Source organism: Chelonia mydas, chromosome 9 (assembly GCF_015237465.2).
Source record: "Chelonia mydas isolate rCheMyd1 chromosome 9, rCheMyd1.pri.v2, whole genome shotgun sequence".
Taxonomy (NCBI): Eukaryota; Metazoa; Chordata; order Testudines; family Cheloniidae; genus Chelonia; species Chelonia mydas.
The window spans coordinates 91293009-91311037 of record NC_057855.1 but is presented as its reverse complement, the minus strand read 5'-3'; the positions used below and the strand labels follow the sequence as shown (position 1 = coordinate 91311037).

The window sequence follows — 18029 nt, the reverse complement described above, 5'->3', positions numbered from 1 at the left end:
CCTTGAAGACAAAGCATAGGTGCTGGAACTAGGGATTCGGAGGGTGCTGCAGCACCCCCTACTTTCAAGTGGGTACCATTATTGATGGGATTTACAGTTTGCTTCAATATCTCTCAGCACCCCCACTATACAAATTGTTCCAGCGCCCCTGCCTGGTTGCACTAAAATATCCACCTGAGTTTTCTAACACGGCCTACTGATTATCAGGAATAGTGGTAAATATCCTTTGGGCTAGGTCTGACTTCCATGGGCTTTGGATTGGGAGCCTTGAGATTGCTGTGGGAGAGTTAACCCACGGAAAGTAACAAGAGCAACTCCCTTTAAGAGTGGGTTCCGAGGTCTGAGTCGAGAACTGAGCATGGACAAGTTATGTGATCAACTCTGCCTTTGTCAACCAAGCTGTAAAACAGGCTGAAAAGAGAACAGCGGCTCAGTGAAAACACCACGCTGCCTCTGAGTTCCAATATTATGTTTTGAGTAAATAAATATACAAAAGAACCAGTGAGAAAAGAAACTCTAATAGGAAGAAACATCAGTAATACTGTAATTAAAACCAGCACTGTTTTACTGTAATAGCAACCGTTGGTTTTTCTGGGGCGCTATATAAAGAAGCAGAACGTCTGTGTTGGAAAGGATACAGCATCTGCCAAAACCAAGTTTCCTAAATCTTTGCCTAGAGACGCTATTGGTACTTGACAATAGAGCACAGAGATGACAGAAGGGGAGAGTATGCTAATCCATCAGGTCGCAGCATACTGTGGAGGGCGTACCTGGTTTTTTTAGTCAAACTGCAGCGACGTAGGGTTGTGATAGCAAACAGAAAAGCATCCCCGTAACACAACAGCCCTTGAAATGAGTCTGCCAAAGCACTGTAGCAGCACTTGTGCCATTCATGCAGCAGTGACTCGATAGCACTTATTCTACAAGTGCAACTCAATAGGCCGTGTGGTCTTCGGGGCTTCAGAGAAACAAAATGTCTATTTTTAAAAAGATGTGGTCTATTTATTGGCTTTGGATATAGAACAATAAGCAGCGCCCACACACCCGCTCTGAGCACCCTGCCAACTCTCTAAGTGTTACTAAGCTAAATATACAGGCCAGTCAACTCGTGTGGTCCCTCACTAGGCTGAGCCCATCAACCAGTGCAACAAAGCCAGTTCCACACCCAGTCTGACCGGGTCAAGGAGCTCTGAGGCAGCTGTGTGCAGTGAGTTACCTCACCACAGTAACCTTACCCACAAGGAGAAGCCCCCAAACTAGCTGATTGCTGGCTAGATTGTCAATATCAAGGTATAACATCTTGAGCAATGGAGGAAGCATGCAGGTCTCTTTCCAGGTATCTTGCACCATGGAGGCATAGGCAATCTCCAGTAACAACAAACCCTGTTCTTCCCCACAAGGGCATTGGGTTCTGCCCAGTTAGAACCCCACTTCCCTCTTCCACAGTTATAGATCAATCGATTGTAAGGCCAGACAAGACCACGGTCATCAAGTCTGACCAGCATAACACAGACCATAGGGTTTCACTCGGTGATCTCTGCATCAAGCCCATAGTTACTATCCTGGCTCATCATTTCTGCCTCGTTCATTTCTTGGTCAGGTATTAGTTCCTCCCCCTCAACAGTGATCTTCCCTTTACCCCTCTCCCCCAGGTTTGGTTTTACCCCTTCTCTCTGGCAGCACCTCACTGCCCCGCGTCACAAATGAGCATTGGTCTCTTTGGGCCGATTATTTGTATTTAAAGAACTGCTTGAGGCTGTGGCAGGCCTGCCTGCTGCCTGGATGAATGTGAGGTGTGCTGGATCTGGTGCCAGAGGCATATTTGCCAACATTCCAAAGCTATAAACAGGGACATCTGAAGAGAAAAAATAGGGCCAGGATTTTTAAACCCCCAACTAGAAGAGCTAAGAGGGCAGAGAAGCCAAATGCTCCAGGTGGCATAGAAAAATAGGGATCTCTTCCCATGCAGAAAAGTGGGGAGTCAGCTACTGCCTCAGCAACAGACCTGCCTTCTCCTGGACCTGGGTATGGTGCTTCACAGGCTTGGAGACCCATGATGGGGACAGAGATAGGTAGTGAGCATATCAAGGGATGACCAGAGGGGACAGGGACCAACACCATTCCCCTCCTATTCCCAATATTACATCTCTGGGCATCCCCCATCAATGTGCCAGGGGAGTCCCTGGAAATGTAGCTCCTCACTGAGGCCAGAACTATTGTGTGGACACAGAGCTTTCACGTGGAGGGATGGACTCATCACTGAGATTCCAGGGTACTTGTGGAGTTTATGGACTGGGCTTCTGTTTTCTTCTGCAAGGACCAAACCCTTCCTCCTATGGGATGGAAGAATCATAGAATCATAGAGTCCAGAGGAAATTCTGCAAGGGGAAGTTTGTGGACCTTAGACAGACATCACCATGCCAGGGCATGCTCTGGTCATAGAATCATAGAATATCAGGATTGGAGTATCAGCATCTAGTCCAACCCCCTGCTCAAAGCAGGACCAATCCCCAATTTTTGCCCCAAATCCCTAAATGGCCCCCTCAAGGACTGAATTCACAACCCTGGGTTTAGCAGGCCAATGCTCAAACCACTGAGCTATCCCTCCCCCCGCACTGGTCCATACAGAGAAGCCAGCCAACCTTTTCTGGTCCCCAATAAATGTTCATTACTGGATCATCCAATATTTGGGCAATGATTCAGGTCAGTTTTTACTAACCTGAACTAGTTCACACCTCCCTACAAATAACAGGCCAAGTTCTGCCCTGAGTTATACCCAGCGTAAATCCAGTGACCCAAGAGAGGTTAGCATGGGGCAGAATTTGGTCTCAGACATGTTATAACAACACTTAGAAATAAAAGAGTTGATGTGATTTTTGCAAAGCTACTCACTGAGTCAGTGACGCAGCCAGAATGCAGGACTCCCTGGACCCCAGCTCCTCTCATTCCCATCCACTAGCTGACACTACCTCTCACTTCCAGAGCTTGAAATATTGTTTTCTACTGAATAAAAAGGAAGACGCTTTTGCAAACTATCAGCTGTAACAAACTGCTAACTATCCAGACAATTCAAATGAGGCCGTTGCCTTCCAAACTGCTGCCCCCCACCCCCTTTCACATTAGCAAGAACTAATATAGGGCAAGAGGAGAAGGATGTTATGCCCAATGCTGCCTTCTTAGGGGGCTTAGCTGTCAGTATATACATGTGACAATCCTTTCCTGCCTCCTCGTATGTCCCTCCTCTTTTTAGGTTCAGTAGCCTCCTCTGCATTCAATTTCCTTGTGGTACGGCTTGTTGCAGAGACTGGAGAATACACCCAGAGGAAGGAGAGATCAGAGGGAATCAGGGCAGAAAGAGCCCAGGAAGGCTGTTGGGTGGGTTAAAATCAGCACGGCACTCTAATTTCCTATTTTCTTGGTCAGGTTAAGTTACAACCGCAATAAGACTTTAAATTCACGTTATTTGGGTTACACCCCAGAGCCCTCATGCCACTAACCCCCTTTACAATACGGCATCAATTCCTGTAAATCACAGAGCTTTAGATAAGGTGTAGTTGTCATGTTCGTAGTGATTAAAAGATGTAGAATCTCTAATCGCTGCAGTGAGTGACTGTCATCCATAAAGGGAATCTTGAGCTGGAGAGCAGTATTGATCTGTTCAGAGGAATTTGCAAACTCCATTTCTCAGTTCTTGCACAGTTTAAGCAGCATAACAGAACACTTTAAAGATACATCATTAGCTTCCCCTCCCCGTCCCCCCCAGTCCTGGGGAATACATGCATACATTTACATCTATTTTGGTCAGGTTCACTAGCCAAAAAGGTGCCAAGGGGATGCCAAAATTTAGCAGTTGTAATCTCGTCAGGCCAATACGTTGCATGGGTCAATCAAATTTACGAGACAATATGACGTGTGTTTCTCAGAAATCTGCATGTACGCTTCTGAACGTAGTACCTCAACGCATCTTTGGTGTATGCAGTGTGCGGCCAGTGGTCCTGATTTACTTCACTGGTGGAATGCAGACTGCTGCCCTGGTGGTGGCAAATCCATCTGTTGCAGCAGACAGTGGTATGAGCATCCTGCAATCTCTGTTCGATAAAGTGGGTGAGGCTAGCTGTGGAGGGATCAACACATCTCCTGGGAAGCCTTTACTGGAAATGTGGAAGGGGCTGTTAGGGAGTCCTAGCCATGGATAAAGCCAGCCCTATCCTGGAGGAGAGTGGCAGGGTTACCAGGGCATTACCTCCACCATAGACTGAATCCCTGCTTGAGCATCATCACAGATTTCTTGCCTCCTGCACCTACAAAGGTGAATCAAGCCCAGAGTCTTCCCCAACCTGTCACCCTAAGAAAATTTCAATGTATATCTAGTGTGTTCCTTATCTTAAAAAAAACAAACAATTTGCACCCTGTAATTCGTAAAATATTTACATTCAATCTGTAGAATTGTAGGCAGAGATGAATATTAAATGACCAAGCATGATAAAGATGAAAGATTTTGCTCTGAATTTTCAGGATGGCCAGTTAAGGGTTTGTTTATTCATTCTTTAAGAAGCTTGATGGAAAAAAGTACCCGTAATTTCTGCAAAATTTTATTAATACAGAACTGTGTCTGTTGAAAGATTATATATATATCTATACCTTTCAATACACAAACAGTTCTCTCTATTTCTTTTATATATATATATATATATACACATATATATATATGTATCAATCTCTGTGTGTATGTTTAAACTAACATTCTATGCATAGAAAAGCTGTAGCTTTGTATTTCAGTTTTCCTGGTTTTCACCACTCTCTTCTTTTATGCTTGGGTGGTCATATTTTGAAATTTCCCCAGGACCAGTTTTTCATGCAGTCACGTTTCTCATCACATCTGAAGGATGTTGTGCTTCGCATGGTAATTAGGTCCTCTTTGTTTCATCTGCTGAACTGCTCTCAGTTACTTCCTGCAGCAAATTCACTCCTGGAGGCTATTGCTGTAATGTTAGAGCAGTGTAGATCCTCTAGGAGTAAACAGCTTCATTTTTACTTGTTTTTTTAAATACTGATTTACATCCTATTTTATATCTTGTGCCTTTATGTGCATCCTGATTGTTTTCTTAGAGTAATATCAGTTATGGGAATAATTTATTATCAGTTTGGATGTGTAAGGGATATAAGTGTTTATATATATATATATATATATATATATATACGGTGTGTGTGTATATATATATATATATATATATATATATATATATATATATATATATATATATATAAAGACATTATACACAAAAGGACATATCAGTCTACCTAGGGCTTGAAAATTCTACTTGCCTGGCGGGGGATAGGGAGCTTTCCTGTGTGAGTGCCATCAAGCACTGCAGAAGCTAAGCTTGCATGTTTTTGGGGGGGAAAAAAAAAGGCCCAGTTGTCAGTTGCTCTGGTTCCACATTTGGGTCCTAGCAGGACATAGCAGGCTTTAAGCCACCTTTGTGCTCCCCATGTTGCGGGACTGGCCAGGGGCCTAGTTGGTTTGAATTGTGAGCCCTCCAACCATGCTCCCAATGCCATGCTGGGAGGAGGGCTGGGCCCTACACTGGCCAGGGACACTCCCGCACTAGCAGTGTTCTCAGGAGGGAGTTTTTACCACCAGTAAGCCCCCTTCAAGCTGTCAGAATGCCTTAGCGTAACTGAGAATAGGGCCCAAGTCTTTATGGTTGTGAAGAAAACCTTCGGTACATGAACTTAGTGTGAACTGATGCACAGCTCCCTTCCTGCCTGCAGATGCTCAGCTCTGAGCCTGCGTGCCTGCAGATACCCCAAGCTATAGCAGAATGACAATTAACCAGAGTCTCTGTCAGTTTTCACTACCCTGTTCAGAACCCTGTGGGCAGCCATGAAACTGACAACAGGAGAGGCATGATTTGGGCTACTCATTGGGGAGGAGAACTTAAACAACAGCGTCTTGGGGAGGGATGGAGGTAGATTAACAGAGACATCCCAAGTAGGGGGAGAGATGCGGGTGGGTGAAGCAAAGATGTCCCTTTCACCTTAGCCGATTTGCAGAACCCAAGAGAACGAGGAAGTGGTAAAGTAGCAGAGAATCACTCTCCTTTTGAGTAGCCAAGAAGCTCTAGAATGGGAGAGAGAATGGGTGTTCTCTTTTTATAGAAGCCAGGGGGGCTGGAGGGCAGACACTAAAAATTCATCAGAGATGCTCTGGACAGAAGTTGATATGAAAGGTGGAGACCACAGACAGGGTTCGGGGAGGACACTTTGGCAAAGGTGGCTGAAGCAATACAGATATTTTTCAGCCTCAGAGGCTGAGTCCTCAAGCTGGTAGGTGTTAGGTAAACTGACTGACTGTCATCTTCACACACACGCGCACACACACACACACGATTACAGATCAATAAAACACAAACCTATATACAAATGTGAGAACACCTCCAAGACACACAGAAGGATGTGCATATATTAGTGGCATAATGCAAATACTTTCCCAAAACATGGCATTCCTATTGGTCATTTATCTATTTTTACACTGGGATTAATAATACTATCACTGTGATTATAATGACTGGCTAGTCCTTTAAGTGGTCTCTAGCTGATTAGACTGCTTTTTCTTGTTTGTGTATTTTTCAAACATATTAAGAAAGTCTCCAAACTAATATTAGAAAATGACAAGTAAAATCCTGTCTCCTGAAGGCCTGATGAGATCATATGCATATGAGACTGTGTTATCTTGCACTGACACATGGAATTAAGTCTTTGAGCTTCATCACCTGGGAAGGCATCATTATGCCAACAGTTTCTCCTTGTCAGCCCTTCGGGACATGACAGCTTTTCCCTTTCAGCCAATTAAAACAAGGCTACTTATTTTGTATTAGCCAATCAGAATTTGGCAGTTGGGTCTTTTCATTTCATTTCATGGAATTTAATAGTAATTTGCAAGCATTAATTTATTCACATTGGAATAAGACCATCTAGCTTTCTGGGGACTCTAGCGTCCTTATGTTCAGCTGGCTTCTGAGTTGTGAGTGGAAGGGAAATTGAGTCTCGCATCCCACTGCTAAGGCCGAGTGGGTACATCTTAAGTGTCAGAGGGAGCCCTAGAACTCAGGAGTTCCTGGCTCCCGCTCTTGTGCTTAGGTGACCAGGCTAGTAGACAGGACTATCAATGAGTTGTAGTAGGAGAAGTATGTTTCTTGTGGTGTGTTTACTCCCCATCCAGTTTACTTTCACAGTGGAAACTCAGGTTGGCCCATGAGTTGCAGGTCCTGTGCAGGACTGTGGGGCTGCCAGGGCTTGCTAGCGTTGATTGTGCAGAAGGGTATGATATGAGGAGATGGACCTCATATCATAACCTTCTGCCTCGTACCTTTTTGGTCTGACCCAGTATGGCTGTTCTTATGTTAGCCTAGTCCCAGGACTGCTTAGGAAGATAGGGCTGCTGCCTGCAGCTTTATAATCAAAAGGAGGGAGTAGATCATGTGACAGAAGACTGTCCCCAATTTGGTCTTTTTTTGTGCTTTCTCCGTTTCTGTCACTGACACGCAGTCAAGATACGTGCCTAATATGACAAATCTTGCTTTGCTTGGAGGGTGTAAACTCCAGATTAAGCTACCCTGCATGTTTTGTGTTTAGCTGCCACATAACTAAAATGTGTGCCTTTAAAAAGAGACCTCCCTGGATGATAGTGGCACGCTGACAAGGAGCTCACAGGCTTGTTAGTTCAGCCAGCAGACAGGTGCTTGGAGACCCTTTGTATTTAAGAACAAAGGCATGGCAGCATAGCATTTCTGGGTGTGATGTGGGGCATGAGGCTGCAAACTCATCCTGAAACAGCCATTATTCCCCTGCAATGCTCAGTCTGTCGGGCTTGATTTCAGTTATAAAATGGAAATAATAGGTGGGGGGAAAGGTCAGACCATTTACTGAGGACTGATGTTTACAGCCAGTCAGGAATCGCCATTTGTGTACAGCCTCACAGATGCATGTCACTCCTATGTAGTACCTTCCATCGTAGGGTCTTAGAGCACTTGAATGGATTAAGCCTCAAACCCAGTCTCCACCCACCCCAACCCCCTATAAGGTAGATAGATGCTATTCACTCTATTTTACAGATGGAGAAACCAAGACACGGAAAACTCAAGTGATTTCCTTGAGGTCACATAACAATTCTATGCCAAGCCAGCCTATAGGCCCCAAATCGCCTCCCATTTCTCTTGTTCCATAGTTATTTTGTAATATTTTACATCATAAAGTTCTTAAAATTAAAAAAAAAAGAATGTTGGGTCTCCTTACATACTGCCTAATAAAGGACTTATTGGGCCTTGAGCCGATGATGTGAGAAGGAGTTGCGCTTTGGATCAAAGGTAATATATGTGGGTCAAATATAGCATGGTAAACTATAGATCGAAGGGAATAGCCCAGAAACGTGAATCCAAAGGAAGAGTGATGAATGTGGAACTACTGTTTAAGGTTCATGCTGCACATAGGAAACAAAGTTAGCAACAGTTTCTAGATCATTGGCTCTTCCTGGGCAGTAAGATCTAAAAAGAAAAGGAATAAAGGAGGGAGGGAGAGGCGCACAGACATGCACAGGCACACACACCAGTATGAGGCAAAGCAAGCTGGTTATGCTGCAGAAAGGGGTTTTAACACCAAGCTCAGGAGACAGAACCAGTAAGTGCCAAGAAAATGCTTTCTAAGGGTGTAGGAAGATGACTAGTAACTTCATGATGTCCCTTTGAAATTTTGCAATCCAGATTTTTCCGAGGTGCATTTCTTACAGGTGAGGTGTGTGATCCGTCATACTTGTCTCTTTTCTGCTTCCATTAACAGTCTGTCCCTGCGAACAGAGACATTAGATCCCTTCTTCTTAATGAAACATGGCACTCACCTAGATAATGCAGTCTTCATGGCAAACCTTCATTGCATTGTGTTGTGACATAACTGTTCAGCTCCCATTAACGTTAATGGGAATCCCATGACTAACCCCCCCCCACGTCATGCTGAATATTTACCTCTTGTTGTCACTGTTTCCATATTTCCATTTTCTCTCCATTGCTCGTATGTCATTGCGGCGGTGTTCTCATTGTTTTGAATTAAGGGACTAATATCTCTGCATTCGGGATTTAAGAAACTTTGAACAGATAGGGATGGAGTATAATTTGTAGAGCAGATAAAATTGTGATCTTGAAAATGCTAACAGACTAGCATGTTATTGCATAATAGGTGTTAGAAGCCATTTTAAAAAAAAGAGCCCTTGTGAAATGAGGACAAGATGTCAGGCTTTATTTGCCAGCATCACCTGTAAAATGAAGAAAGAAGACATGTCAGATTTAATGAAACATGTCTTACAAGTACACATAGGTGTTTGCTTAGATGGAGATAAGTGAATTAATGAAACATCATTATTTATTGGTGACTTCTTACCCAAAGACCTCTGGGCCACCCAAAGGAGTTATAACAAAGGATTTGCTGCCAATTGGCTAGTTTAAATAGTAATGTTATTTCAGATCCAAAAGCCCCCTTTGCTTTTCTGACAAGCTGCTTGGGAAGAGGAAAGGCCTCTGACTGATTCTTTAGACTCTTGAATTGCTCTTGATAGTGTAATACATATGGGTAGGTTTATTTATCTTGAGTTTGGAGCTTTTGCAGTTTCCAGCTATGTGTCTGCTCTACAAATCTTGTTTTTCTGCTTATGGCATCAGTCAGAATAAATGGAGGCAGTGGAATCTGCCAATGCTGCTGTAGGAAATTTCCCTGAAGTGTCCCCAGTCTCCTAATATATCAGTGTCTCTTCTTGTCTGTTTCTGATGGGGTCCAGCAGCAGGTCAGCATCCTTAGGTAAAGAAAGGCTTCCTGAAGTGAGCAGCAGTCACAGAAAGTAAATTAATGGAAGCCGGCATCTGCTGATCTCTTTGACAATAAGGAATTTTCACTGCCAACATTTAGAAACCATTGGAAATGGTCTCCATTGGAAACCAGATTTCGACTTTCTGCCCTGGGCTGCCAAAAATATTTCAGCAGAAAATGCTAAAGTAAGTTGAACTTTGAATTATAATTTCAATGACTGTCTAGTGAAATGGATTAATGCGCTGGCACTGCACCTTTGAGGCTTTGGCTTGAATCTTGTAGGATAAAAATCTGTCTGCTTTGACAGTTGAAAAGGTCGCAAGTGAAATGGTGTCAGGTGGTTTTAGCCCAATCCAAAGTCTCGATTAGGAGATAGATGTAAAAGTTGTTCTTGTGAGAGATCATCTCAGATCTTTTTAAAACAATCATTTCTCAATATGTTTTCATTTAGATATTATCAACCAAATTAATCCCAGACGGCTGCATTCTGCAAATTTGGAGCTCACTCCAGACTTTGATTATGGAGCTCAGTTCTGATTCTGATTGAGCTTACATCAGTTTCATGCTCTCCTCTCTCCATTGATTTCAATGGAGTTACATCTGCTTTACCCACGTATAATGGAGAAAAAGAGCCTGGCCGAGGAAGTCTTAAGTCCACCCCAGAATTAGTATGCAGGTATTTGGCTGTCTGTAAAACAACATTTTCACTTAAATATTTTTAAGTGTTTTATGCCTGTGTTTTTATTAGCTGAGAATTAGAGAAGAGCATGCCGTTGTTACTTCTGTTGATGAGGGAGACGATCACTTTAAGACACTTGTCAGAAGTGCTTCAACTGAATATCTTAACTGTTAATTAGGAATCTGTTTAAAGAGCAGAGAAGACAGATTTTGTTAATTTACTTATTCCTTTGAAAGTAAATAAATACATATATAAAAAAATTCCAACCAAGTAACAAAGGGCCAGATCATTCTAGCAGAAACTTCAACTGATAATAATAATGATTGCAGCTCAAAGAACAATCTGGTATGGTATGGAACAGAGATTAAGCTTGCTGCTAATAGAGTTGTAAAGCATTTTCACGATCTTTGATTTGTCATAGTCCTGCTTTCCATGAACACACCTTGCTTGTGCCAAAAGGACTTGGCAGATCTCTTCAGAGTTAGTTTGCAGATTGATTGCTTATTGCAATAAGAAATATGCACGTGCAGGAGAGTGGATGGAGGTTAGAAAATCAGCTGTCAGTGGTGTGATACATGAATTACCTTGTTCTGGTTGTAATCTATAGCAGCCATTTAAATAAGTGGGCTTTGATGTCAAAAATCAGCAGTGGTATGCATCTCCATTTTATTTATTTCCTTTTCCTTTGTTTTTTTTTTCTTTCTGTGTTTCCATTTTAAGGTAAATAAACCATAGTCTCTATGTAACCATGATGCAATACATGGGTTGATGGAACTGTACATGTGTTGTAAAGATTAATTGGCATTCAGTTAGGCCTCATAAACCATAGTGGGCCATGCATTATCCTCTATTTTGCCTTCTATTTACAATGCAATATAGTTCACATAGTGGGCAAAAACTGAAAGCAGCAAGCACTTCTATGAAGTGCACGGTGTCAAGCGTGTACTTTTTGCAGACTGATCTTCCTAAGTGACACGGCCTTGGGAGAGCTGAGAGATTCAGATATGCCTTAATTGTGGGGCAGAGGTAACATGGTGTTGCCTTTCTACCCTAATTGCATCTATTAAGTAAGTCCCTTGGGAACCTTAAAATCCCAGAAATATCTTTTATTTGTTCTATCGATTTTTCTGACAACGACAACAACAGCAGCAAAAAGCTAACATATTGTCATGTTTTCAGATAAAAGCATTGGGATTGAACTCCAATTTTAAAGAACAGTTTCCTCAGCACAAAGATCTAGGGTGCATTTTTTTTGAATGACATTGGATGGGAAGATATGGTGGTAACTAGGTTGATAAAGTCAGAGAGGCTAAGCAGTGTGACTGCAAACCATTACTTATAAGAGAATAAAGTGGTAATTTTGCAACTATCACATCTCAAATATGTGACCATTTTCCTAGTAATAAAACTATTAATCTGTAACTGTTTACTTATCAGGAGGCCATTATGTGATTGATGACCTGAAAATGGAGGTTATCTTTCAATTCATTTGAAATGCAAACTGACTAGACAAGCTATAGCTATTGTGGCATATTTTTAAGCAAAATCAGGCACCTACGTTGACCTCCTATTTACATTTCTTTGAGAAGAAAAATCACATAAAAGCTATCAAGAAACACATTTCACAGCAGGCAAATTAATTGGTTTTACTGTATTTGAATGGAGGGTTTGTCAAATAAAACATGCCATGACAGTTAATAGTATCAGTTAGAGGCAGAAAATTATTGGCTTATTTGTTATTGGATAAAAGGAAGGCAAACACTTTGTATTAGGAAGTTTTAATGTGTTTAAAATCCTCATTAGGGATTTATGGACATTCTTGCTTAGTATAGCGCCTCATTAATTTGAGGCTAAACAGTTACTTCTCTGTTCAGTTCTAGTGTTTGGGCTTTTTCCCCCCTTTTCTTTTCTTTAATTAGAGCTTGTATTAGAATTTGGTCTCTACACCGCTGGAGATGTAGAATTAATTAATGTGATTTATAAATCGAATGGAAGTGAGTTATTCTTAGATATGCTCTCATTTTAGTGAGCAGTTAAAGCACACATACCAGTATGTAAGTACACACACACATCTAAAAGATTTCAGAAGCTCAAGAAAAGTATGACTTCTGCACGGAATACATTTAGCAGTGTCCCTTGGCATTAATAGATCAATACATTTTAATTACAAACGTAACTAAAAGGGAGGTAGTAAAAAGATCCCATTCGATTTCAGATTTCTTTGTTATATACTGTCAAAAAAACAAAGAGGTGTGATAAGTGTCATCCAGGGGCAGTTCAGATCATCCAAAGTGTTTTTAATATATAACAAGGATAAGACCAGGTTTTCTAGATGGTTGCCTGAATTTGGATCAGTTCCCCATTAAGTTGCAAACACTAGTCTCACTGTTTTCATGTTTCGTGTAGGAACAACTTATCATTTTCTTTTTCATTCAGCAAGTTTCCCTTTTTTGGACTGGAGTTAACTACAAAATATTTGCAAGTTAGTTTTGTTAACGTGGACACACAACCATTGATATTTAACCTTTCTGATGTTTCAGAAAGATGATTTTATTTCCTCAGAATGCAATGGTGTTTTTCTTGCACTTGGAATTATGGCCTGTATTTTGAAAAGACAGTTTAAGAATGAAATTTATGAGTCACTATCTTCTAGTGAAGAGATCTGTGAAAATGACCAATTTACAAACAAGGTTCGAGCAATTAATTTAGGTCCTTGCACTGACCCTGCAGCTGTGTCTTTACAAACTAGTATAAAAATTCATACGGAGAAGTGTTTCTTTTTAATGAGTATATTTATAAGAGTTCAAAACAAACTCCCTTGTATTCATGTAGGTATATTTAAAAAATCTTTTTATGCTGGACAATATTTTTGAGATGTTCCTATTTAAAATTCTCTGGTTTTCCAATCTGAATACATTGGTGCTTTCAGTTAAATTGATGCAACTTCACTGACGTCGAGACTTCTCTAGTATTTCAGTGGGCCCTTGCACAGGTAGAGGCTGATTCTGATCTCACTAGCACAGTGTATATTGGGACTAAGATAATTGTAGTCATTGAATATACGCCCATATAAAATGTGTGTAAATAAGCTCAGAATCATAGTTGTGTCAAATGTAGATATTTTACTTTTATATAGCAAGGGCTTTTGGTGGAAACTCCAAGGACCTCAGCAGAGTTATACCAAAGATGAATTTGGTCCCAGATTTACACTGATATAACTGAGAGTAGAATTAGGCTCAAAAGGCCAAATTCTCCTCTCATTTAGATCAGTTTTACATTCATGTTGCTTCATTGACTTCAAAGGAGTTGCATTTGACTTACACCAGTGTAACTGAGAGAAGGAACAGACCCTTAATTCTTATTTTTGGAACGTCATCTATTTTAGGAGCCAGGGGTTGCACCGACCGTTAGTCTGTCTTTGCCATTGCAAGTGAACGAGTGCAACATGGCATTTTAGGTCTGGGCACTTTTGACTATCGATTTAATGGAGGGGACCAGGGTAACATCTTTGTCTCTTCCAAGGACAAGATGAAAATATGACGGTATGGTTTAAATGAGTGTGTATTAGGGTTGCTAACTTTCTGATGTCAGAAAACTGAACACCCTTAAACTGCCCCCTGCTCCGCTCCTTCTCCAAGGCCCCACCCCTGCTCACTCCATCCCCCCTCCCTTCGTCGCTCACTCTCCCCCACATTCACTCACTTTCACCGGGCTGGGGCAGAGGTTTGGGGTGCAGGCGCTGGTGTGGGGCCAGGGATGAGGGTTTTGGGGTGTGAGATGGGGCTCAGGACTAGAGCAGGGGGTTGGGGTGTGGGAGGGGGTGTGGGCTCTGGGAGAGAGTTTGGGTGTGGAAGGGTATCATGGCTGGGGTTTGGGGTGCAGGCTCCAGGCAGTGCTTACCTCAGGTGGCTCCTGGAAGCAGCCGGTAGGTCCCTGTGGCCCCTAGGCAAAGAGGCGGCCAGGGGGCTCTGCAGGCTGCCCTTGTCCATAGGCGCCACCCCCACAGGTCCCATTGGCCGCAATTCTCAGCCAGTGGGAACTGCGGAGCCGTGGCTCGGGACGGGGGCACCTCCCTGGCTGCCCTTGCGCCTAGGGGCTTCAGGGACATGCTGGCATCTTCCAGGAACTGCGCGGAGCTGCCTTAGGCCTGCTGCACCGCTGACCGGACTTTTAATGTCCCGGTCAGCACTGCCAGGGTCCCTTTTCAAACGGGCATTCCAGTCAAAAACAGAATGCCTGGCAACCCTAGTGCTTATGTTTCTTAGAGAAAAATATATATACGTATATATAAAGTTCTTCAGTAGTTTGCTGTTTTCCAGTATTTATGGGGCCTTAAACAATAGCTTGTATTTAAATAAGCAGAATGTTTTGGTAACAAGTAAAACTGCTGCAAGATTTACCAATGCCTACTTGATTAAGGCTGGGCAGTGTGATGGTATGTTGATTGATCTGGTATTATCATGCTGCTGAACTTCCAAACTATTTCAATCAGTGTCCATAAATAACATGTAATTCCTTCAGAATTTTGGACTATTCTTTTATATATACACACGGACCTTGTCATTTTATTTAGCTGATAGAGGAAATGATTGGAGATGAGCATATTAGGCTCATTAGCTCTGTGTAAGGAAACTAAAGTTACCTGAGATTGACAGCTTTGACATCTGAACTAGGCTCCTTTTCAAGAGCCCATTGAATTCAGTGGGAGTCATTCTATTGATTTAAATAGACCTACGATCAGGTCCGAGAATTGTTTTACTAGTTAACTCACTTTGTGCATGAAAAGGGGCTAGATTCTTCTCTAACTTACCCTGCCACAACCACAGTGGCTTCAGGTGTGGTTGCACCAGTGAACTGCTGTTAGAATTTGATTCAGTAATTGCAACTTGTTCAGATTCTTTAGTAACTTTAGAGATTGGCATAACTTCTCCATAGTGTGACATGTATGTAAGGGGTGCGCATGGGGGCTGCTGTTTTATTTGTGCTGCAGGCATGAATTTCTTTATTAGTTTTTATATTGTATTTATATGTATTTTTCACAGACTTTTGAATGCCCCAGGGAGATGTTTGTGAAATCTAGTCTACTCATTGTATTTTAGCTCCTGCATGATTGGAGGTTCTCTGAGAAGACAGCATATGTATGTGAATTCAGACCCATAAATGGCTCTCTGAGGAATTAATAAGTGTGTGACATAATAACACATGTCTGAATACCAGGAGAGTCCGTTTTATTTGGATTTATTTCAGTACCACTATTTTGGCTCCATTCAGGTTCCTGACCCCAAACACATAGTCCTACAATATATTGGTGATAACCTCATGAAGGAAATAGCACCAAGTAGTAATATTCACTTCTTGGTCATTTGCTGCACCTGTTTTAACCTGTTTGCACTAAAGGTAGTAAGGAAAACCCAGAAAACTCCCAGCTATTGAAATCAGCCTGACGTTTATTTCGGGCATCTTTGACATGAATGTCAAAATCATAGTGAAATCGGAAACAGACAGGAGGACTGAATTGGAAAGCGACCAGGGGACATTAGACCAGTGGGGTGTATGCAATGCCATAAAATTCACTACACGTAAGTATAGAGCAGTCCACCACAGGAGAGGAAATAAATAGCACAGATACTGACTGAGGGATAAACTGCCATCTAGAAAGGAATGAGTCTGAAAAAGGCTTAGGGTTGACTGTACATGGAAGACTAACTGTGAACTTGCAATGCAACACCATTGCAGAAATGGGCAAAACTGCTCTTGGATGTAAATATAAGGGGGAAATAGCCGTCATGCAGCTGCCACTGAAGTACTGTGTCTGGTCCTCACAGTTTAGTCAGGATATAGCAAAACCGGATAAAGTACAGAGATGAGAAACAAAAATGCTACAATGACTGGAGGACATGACATCTGAAGTGCACTATTCATCCGTATGAACCCCCACTTCTGCTGGTCTATCTTCATTGTTATGTAATCTTCATGCTACACATCCAGACGGGTGTTTTGGCTGAAAGCTGTTTGTTAACAAATCCATCATACTGGCACCCTGGAAGGGTTTGGTTGAATGCATGCTAACGATTGGAGTCTTAATTTTATCTGAGGGAAGCCTCTTCTTTCCACCATATATGGGAACTTTGCAATTGTTAGCACAGATCGACCCACTTCCCACACAGTATTCACCACAGGAGACATTGGAGGAATTGAAGGCATTCATAGAATTAGGCAGGTACTAAGAGTCCTGTCGTTGCCATTCCTGGCTTTATAAGAGTTTTCCTCTTAACACCCTGTAGTGCACAATCAAAACGATTGATCAAGGCATGTGTACAGGATCTTTTCATGCAAGTAAGTGAAAAATCAATTTATGGCCACAGAAGTAAACAGTAGCATTAGCTTAATCTCTCTAGAGCCCACAATGGGTTCCTAGATAAAGGGTATGACATTGGAAGTAGATCTGTTGATATGTGAGTTTATTGGTGCTCAGACGCAAGTGAAGAATGGGATTTAACATGACACGTTTGTTTCCAATATGACAGAGATAGGAAAGGTGCATTACTTGTTGAATGCCAGTTGTCAGAGAAATTGTTTATTCGAGAACAGTTTATCCTAATTAAAATACAATCCTTTAGTCCTACCAAAGAGATTATCCATAGTCTGATACTGTATACCAAACTTGAATTTTCAGGACTAGACTAACGTGCGCTGTTTACTTCCCAGAAGTTTGCTGGAAGTTTTTAGTTCTCAGCCGAGTTCTTAATGCCAATTCCACTCCTTTCCCAATATGGCATTTCAAAAAAGTGTCTTCTCCTTTGAAACTTTCATATTGATAAACACCAATCTGATGTAAATTACATGGGAAAGGCATATTACACAATTTTCCTATGTAGCATAAACAAAATCTGAGCTCATGCAAGTTATAAATAGTTCAAGACGAGAGTGTGGCCAAGGAATTGCTGAATGAATAAATGGAAGGTTATATCAACATTAATCATTAGATATTATAACAGGTCACTCACTGTCATTTGATTTGCATAACATTAAAACTATTTTCCTTACATTCTAATATTCCTCATGCCTCCTTCCCAGAGTTTAACATGGGGCCAACCAAGTCATACGTTAAATCCTTAGGTTCTACATCATTTAAGGTATACTCTTTCAGTTGTGAGACCGCTTTTTTAGGTCGAATATTTTGACCATATGACCTGTTTCCCCCCCCACCCCACCCCCGGAAGCAATATTTTAAAATAAACACAAAATCTTTTGATGCAAAGGAGTTTCACCGGATTAAAATGAAATTGGAAGAGGAATTCAGTGTACCATGTAACTTGTGGAATCTTTTCGGTTTGATTGAAGTTACATTACCTCAGGACTTATGTCTGCAGCTTATGTAATATTAACTGTTCTTCAATCAAAAGTTCATGAATACACTGCAGAATGAGAAAAGAGCTCATGATGTGAGCAGCAAGCACTTGGTTTTAACAAAACATAAATCCTAGAATCGATC

At 41.7% G+C, this 18029-nt stretch overlaps 1 protein-coding gene across 10 annotated transcripts in view; it reads left to right on the top strand.

The window, feature by feature from the left end:
- Positions 1-18029, top strand: part of AFF2 (AF4/FMR2 family member 2) — a 405287-nt gene that overhangs the window by 192743 nt on the left and 194515 nt on the right. For 5 of the 10 annotated variants that reach the window (XM_043522586.1, XM_043522587.1, XM_043522583.1 and 2 more), the window contains one exon: positions 1970-2068. The exons of the other annotated variants lie outside the window; for them this stretch is intronic. In XM_043522586.1, the coding sequence (XP_043378521.1) occupies positions 1970-2068 (99 nt within the window). The remainder of the gene's footprint in view (positions 1-1969; positions 2069-18029) is intronic. 10 annotated transcript variants of the gene reach the window in all.